This window comes from Lactuca sativa, chromosome 5 (assembly GCF_002870075.4).
Source record: "Lactuca sativa cultivar Salinas chromosome 5, Lsat_Salinas_v11, whole genome shotgun sequence".
NCBI lineage: Eukaryota > Viridiplantae > Streptophyta > Magnoliopsida > Asterales > Asteraceae > Lactuca > Lactuca sativa.
The window spans coordinates 254501568-254508483 of NC_056627.2; the positions used below are offsets into that span (position 1 = coordinate 254501568).

The following is a 6916-nucleotide window of genomic DNA, read 5'->3' on the forward strand; positions in this document are numbered from 1 at the left end:
TATGTAACCACGAACATAATTGTAAACCACCGGTGGACTAGCACCGTGAAGTTCACACAAACATTTCTTATCATTTGCCTTTTGTTTATCTGCTTGTAGTGAAACATCAGTAGTTTAACCAGCTGTTCATATCTGTTCTAGCCTCCCTGGACGATAGTTTCCACTGGTAATACAGTGCCAAAGATCTTCTTCAATCCCATTGAGATAATCTTCCATTCTATTTGCCCGTTGCTTGTAATATTTACGAATTAGCATCGAAATTTTGGTTGAAGAATTGAGAAGACGAGAGAAACTAGTCACCTTGTTGATGTTGAAGTTCGCCATTGATGTACGAAAAAAGATGATGAAAAGCTTGAGAAAATGGAATTTAATGGATAAATCTTTCAGAAAAAGATCACAGAACACTCGATTTGTCAAACGAGATGCATAATCGAATCAAATCAATTGATTAGATAAGATTTTCTAAATCAAAAGTGTGGAATATTTTTGAATCGGGAAAATCAATTCAAACCTTTTGAAACACGAGAAAATCAGAAAATAATTGAAAGAATCTTGCTCCGATACCAATGGTAGTGGTGTCAATCATGATGACATATGTAGAATTGATAAGATCGAGTGAATCATTCAAGAACCATGAACACGAAGAACGCAAGAGTAAATAAGTCGTTTAACCTTTCATTAGTTTTTAGAAAGAGTACAAGTGTGTTTGTAATAATTCTCTCTCTAAACTAACTCTCACAAAGTTCTTCCTTACATAAAGTGGGCTTAATCCATCTGCGATTTTGATGGTTATTTTTGTAATGTTGGGTTTTTTGGCTATTTTCTACAAAGTAATTAAGGAAATTGGCTATTTTGTAATTTTCTCATATAATAATATATCTAACTATTTTAAAAGTATAATCATTTATGTCTCCATATTTCCGAGACAAATGCAATAAGTACAATCACATCCAATACAATGCCATATTTTCATAATCGTAATAATTTGCCTTGATTGGTAAACAAATAAATGATCAGTAACTTAAACAAACATGTCACAATAATCATTGTTAACGACACATTTGTGATAGGATTCTTGGGCCACAAAAGAAGAGATCGTGTTTAACTTCAAGAAATCGAATACCTTCGTCTTCTTGGTGTCTTTACAAGCTGTTCACTGTTGCGTTGAGACCCACTTCCCATGTTCTCAAAGGTCGAAATTTTTGTAATTTTGCTTAATTTCTTCCATCCATTCAACCATGTCGATTGTTGTTTCAACTTTGCTACCTTATCATATCGGCTTTGTAGACTCTCCATCTCGTGTTGAAGCTCTACATACTTTGTTTTCACGGTTTCTAAATCAAATTTGAGTGTGTCAATGTCCTTCTTAGCCATTGCCCATCCATCTTGAAATGACTGTGGTGTTTCTTCAAGTAAAGTTTTTCGGTTTTCAATGATTGGTTGGTAGTGTAGCTCATGAGTATCTCTAGCTATTGTGTTGCTAATCTTCATCTGCTCCGAGAATATGACTTGGACTGCAACTCGGAGTGGAAGCCTCTCGTTTTGAGCAGCATGCATGCATGCGTCCTTCGAGAGCTTTTGACAATCCATGACTCGACATAGCCTTCTTCGTTCATGTTCTGAGAGCATTGGATGAGCCTGAAAATTTATCAAACTGTAAGATGGTTTTAGCAGACCAAACGTTTGATAGCCAACTATAGCTTTTATGAAAAATAAAATTACCAAATAATTGAAAGAAAAAAAGTATATTTGGATTTATGAAAAAAATCAAAAGACCTAAATAGTCCAAATTAAATTTAAATCGGATTCGATCCAACCAATTACAATTCAACTCAACTAGATCGGATTTCATAATTTGGTTGTTTAAAAAACAAAAATATTTAAAAAATATATAACTTGAATATTAATCGACTGTAAAATAAAAATAAATTGTTTAGTTGTAAATTAAAATTTAAGAATAACTATTAAAATTTAATATTTTACAATTTTTTTTGAGAAGTATGTATTAAGGTTTTTAATGGGTAATATTTTCTAATCTATTTAGAAATATAATTTTATAGATTATTAAATAATTAAAAGATGTGTATTAAAAACAAAAATATAAATATATAAATAGTTTTTGTTCGGTTCTTTTTAGAATATGCAAAATTTATTTTATAAATGGTAAAATTCAAAATAATAATAAGCTTTTGTTAAAAAGTCATCGAAATATTCGAATAGCCAACCAAACAATTCAAAATGTCAAATTTATCTGCGTTTTATCCAAACGCTGACAACAATTATTATTATCAAAAGTAGGTAGTTTTGATTTGGATTCTCCTGTCTGGAAATTTCTAATGTTACGTGCTACCAAAATGAAAAAGACGAGACAGTACCTTCAGATACGAATCAATCGCACGATATATGCCATCGTCGCAACTTCTAGCTGATTCCGGTAACGCCTCAGCCAGAACATGAAACTTGGTCAACGATAGGTTTTTATCCCTCGAAACCTCCGAAAGATAACCATCAACAAGCTTAGCAACTCTCATCTTCGCATTCATGTCATAACTTTTCCTCATCATCGGTTCCCCAGGGCTCGAGATTTCCATCTGTTCTTGAATCAAAAAATTCTCCAAAATTCGCTGAACAAGATCGACATCGTACATAGTCTCACTTCTGTTATAAGAAGGAATCAGAAGATCCGCCATTGTAGCCTCTTCGAGCTGCATCCCAACTCGTTTCTCCAGTTCTGTAACCAAAGCCGGTGCCACATTAACCATGGTCGCGATTCTTAATAAACGAAGAAGAAAGCTACACGAGACGCTATCGTTTTCTGATGGGATTATGCTAATCAGGCTCTCAATGATCGTTCTTTGACGATTTCCTTCTGGACTCGATGAGTGATCGCCTTTGCTCATTGCTATGATCATATGCAGCCCGCCTCTGTTACTTGATGCAACGCCATTGCTGCTACCAGTGCCTTCTTCGACTGAACCAGATGAACCCTCTTTGATCATCCCCGGAAGCCATTTCATGGCGTAATGCATGATCGCAGATCCAACCAATTCGCATTTCATTCCTTTTACTTTAATCGCAGTGATCACACGAACAAAATGATCAATTCTAAGAACCGAAACATCTTCGCACCACCAATCAGAAAGAACCTGGTCCGTACTTGGGCTCGAATCGTTATTGTGTTTTCCGGTGTACTGCCACCGTACATATTTAGGGTCGGAGGAGGTTTTCCAAGCTACCGATTCGCTACACCGCCTTACAATCTGGAGGTTTTCGGCCCATGGAGAGAATTCTTCGCAACTTTTAAGCACGGAGATTGAATCTTTCCATGAAGACAATACCACATAGTTGATAAAAGCTTCAGTTTTTAAAATCAAATTTCCTTCTTCGAGATCCTCCGTCATCTCAAGGTATTCAGCAGCACACCGGAGGCCGGTGATGATGGTGGCGGTCAGTTTAACGACGGCTCCGTAGCAGAACTTTGCTACTAACTCAAAAGCCTCTATCCCACCGGGTAACTCATCTAGAATCACCTTCTTTATGTCGACTTCTCTTGATTCATGTATGATCCTGTTCATTCTTCCACTTTTTGAAAGCAGCTGACACTTGAGAATTTGAAGCAAACACGCACAGAAACCAGTAGTAGAGTTAATTATCAGTTGCACACAAATAAATATATTTAAATTCATGAGAATCCAGATGGTTTGACATTTGTAAAGCCACTACCTTGTGCAAATTGAAGCTAATTTCACCAACTTGAATCAACAAATCGCTTGGGATATCAGTGATGGCATACCTGTGTTGATAAGAAGAACAATAAGATATGATAATTTGATCAACCATAAAAGTTGAAGTATAAGTTTGACTAAAAGAGATCGATGAAAGTAGGATTATGTGATCCATACCAAGATTGACCTCTTTGTTCGAACTTGTCAGTTTGGACACTATGCCTGCCACTAAGAACTCGATTATCGTAGTTTCTTGCACCTACGTCTGAATCCCACATGATGAGACCTGAAAAGTAGAAAGTGATGGTAGTCGAAGAAGAGAGGATATATAAATAATCAAGAATGATCAAAAATGGAAAACCCCATATGACTCTGTCATAGAAATGTGGGATTTATATGCAATTTCAAGATTATACGCTGTTTTGGGAGAGACCAGATAGATTTATTTTGATGATTGATATTTTGGATATTAACGTGTTAAAGTGATCAGAATTTGTGGATCTTTTTCTTCTTCTTTTTATTTATTTATTTATTTTTAATTTATGAACGGGCTTCTGGATCTTGTATATTAAAACTCTTTAGAGAAGAGTATGTTCTGTAATTCTGTATAAAATAAATACAATGTACAAATAAATAGAGAAGACAAAGCACATGAAAAGTCTAAAATAAACATAGGTACATGAAAAGACAAATAGAAACAAGTTAACGAATGAAATGATAATCCAACTCAATATGCTTAACCCGATTGTGAGAGATTGGATTTTGATTGAGAAACAGAGCACTACAATTGTCATATAGAAGTGTCAAGGATCGGGGGTAAAGCATGTAATTTTTGTAGAAGGTGAGTTATCCAAATGATTTCAGCTGCCAAATTTGTCATTACACGATATTCAGATTCACAACTCGATGAGGAAAATTAAAAATACGGGGTCTAAAGTGCAATTGTTCAATAGTTGAACAAAAAACTCAGAACTTTCCACCATTAGGGTTGGATGGTTTCTAGAGGGATATTATAAGGTTTCAAGAATATCGCATGTGTGGATAAATAAGGAGCTGGATAATTACCAATTTGAAATATTATTATTATATTCCAATTATGGTTATCTATAGTTTCCTTGTACCACTATACAAAGGACCCTAACCCTTTGATTTTCGGTCACTCATTATTCCAAAGGGCAAGTCGAAAATCTTACATTCCCTCTCCTCTCTATGTAGTCTTTCTTCTTGCTAGTTTGAGTGTGAACCATTAGAGACACGACAATTGTTGTGTTTTCTTCCAAGAAGATCTACAAGTGAAGGCTTGTTATTATTTACTATAATAACAATAAGGTATGTAATTCTAAACCCTTATTTATGTTTTTTTTTGAAAATTGTCTAGGGTTTCTAGGGTTTCTTATTTGACGTTCTTAGTTATAGGTTCAATAGTGAAAACATAGATCCGTAGGTTGCATATGAACCTAAGAGTTTTAAGTTTATTTGTTTTACCTAAATCCTATCATTGGTATCAGAGCGTTTGGTTTGTTTTCAATTAAATAGTTATAATAGTAGAATTAGATCAATTAGGGTTTATAAAAATTAAACCCTAAAAGGCAAGAACTTCGACTAGGGTTAGGGTTTTTCGAAACCCTAGCACTTTCTTGTTGGATTTCGAAATTAGGGTTAGGGTTTTGAAACCCTAAACTTCCTCCCCAAGTTTTCGAAAATTACAAAGGTTGTTAAGGTTTCTATTTTAGATCATTGTTAGTTTAATTTGATTAAAAAGGATAATTATAAATTTGGATAACTCTTGCACTTTAATTTTTTAAAATTAGATGGTTAGGATTTGGAATAGATTATTTGACTAATTTAATTAGTTAATCCTTATTTGTTTCAATATATTTAATTAAATTGTTAACTTATAGATAAATATTAAATCATTTGGTTTATGTTTTAAATTTAAATTAAATGATTATTAATTTTCGGAATTAAAATTATAAACCTAGTATTTTGAAAAGTTTTAAAATACACCATATACTATATGTAAAATTAAAAGATTAATAATTACTATATGTAAAAGACTAAGTCGGTCAAATCGGGAGTATGTCTCATTCACGAAGTCATACTATAAGGGTAGTTTAAGGAATCGGCCTATAAAATGATCGTCATTGGGTATCCATTCTTACCCACCACTTTCTTGTATGGTGGAGGGTTGTTAGCCGAACGAATTTGATAGGACAACTAAATCTCATTAAATGTATAATGCTATTAAAATTACCATAACTTTTTTATTAAAATCTCAAATCTAGTTACTTTAGCAAAAATAAGAATTAACATGCTAACCCATGAAATTACACATTACACTTTATAAGTCGTTAGGGGAGCGTGTGTGGTTAACCTGATGGGTTTTATACAAACAATTATATGTGTGCATGCAACCCTAGATACGGATCTATGTTTTCACTATTAGTTATAAAACATTATGAACACAAAAGAAACCTAACATGCTACTAGGTAATTTTGAAAATCATGATGAAGAATGGAATACATACCTCTTGTTGTTATGTTGTAATAACAACTTGTATCTTGAATCTTCTTGTTTTTGAAAGCAAGTACCACAATTGTAGTACCTCTAATGGCTCACAAACACCAAGAGCCAATGGAGAGGCAAGAGAGAGAGAGAGTGTGTGAGAGAGAGAGAGAGGGGGGAGGTATGAAATTTGGCTCTAGGAACCCTAGGTATCAAGTGGCCGAATTTATTATGCCAAGGGGTCTTTTTATAGGTGTAGGAATTACAGTTTCAGTCCTTATCCTTATCTGATTGCTTAGCCACCAAGCAACCCAAAGGATAACCCTAGAAACCTTATCATGGACGAATTCTAAGGCCTTAGCCCCTTGAATTCGTCCTCCCTATCTTATAGGACATCCTTTGCCCTACTTTGTAGCTATCACATAATTACAGTTTAGTCCCCCTAGTTCAATTAACTTTTTTTGATCACAAAATTAATTCTCGACCAATGTTAACTAAATAAATATGATTTCTCTTTTAAATATATTATTCTTATAATATATTAATAAACTATAATAACCTTTTTCTATATTATTTCTCCAGTCAAGTTGCTTTGGTGAAGGCAACCCAAAAGGATCATGCACAACTGGGTCAAGTACTTACCAAATATGGTTACGGACTTAGACATTAATCCAACATAACCAAC

General features: G+C 34.0%; 1 protein-coding gene across 1 annotated transcript; it reads right to left on the minus strand.

Moving 5' to 3' along the window:
* Nucleotides 1–886: 886 nt before the first annotated feature.
* On the minus strand, nucleotides 887–4289 carry LOC111913261 (root phototropism protein 3). Its single transcript, XM_023908977.3, has 4 exons — nucleotides 3903–4289; nucleotides 3724–3793; nucleotides 2376–3602; nucleotides 887–1638 (listed from the first exon to the last, which is right to left on the minus strand). The coding sequence occupies exons 1-4, from the start codon at nucleotides 4001–4003 to the stop codon at nucleotides 1108–1110; spliced, it is 1929 nt and encodes a 642-aa protein (XP_023764745.1). The 5' UTR covers nucleotides 4004–4289; the 3' UTR covers nucleotides 887–1107.
* Nucleotides 4290–6916: the final 2627 nt, after the last annotated feature.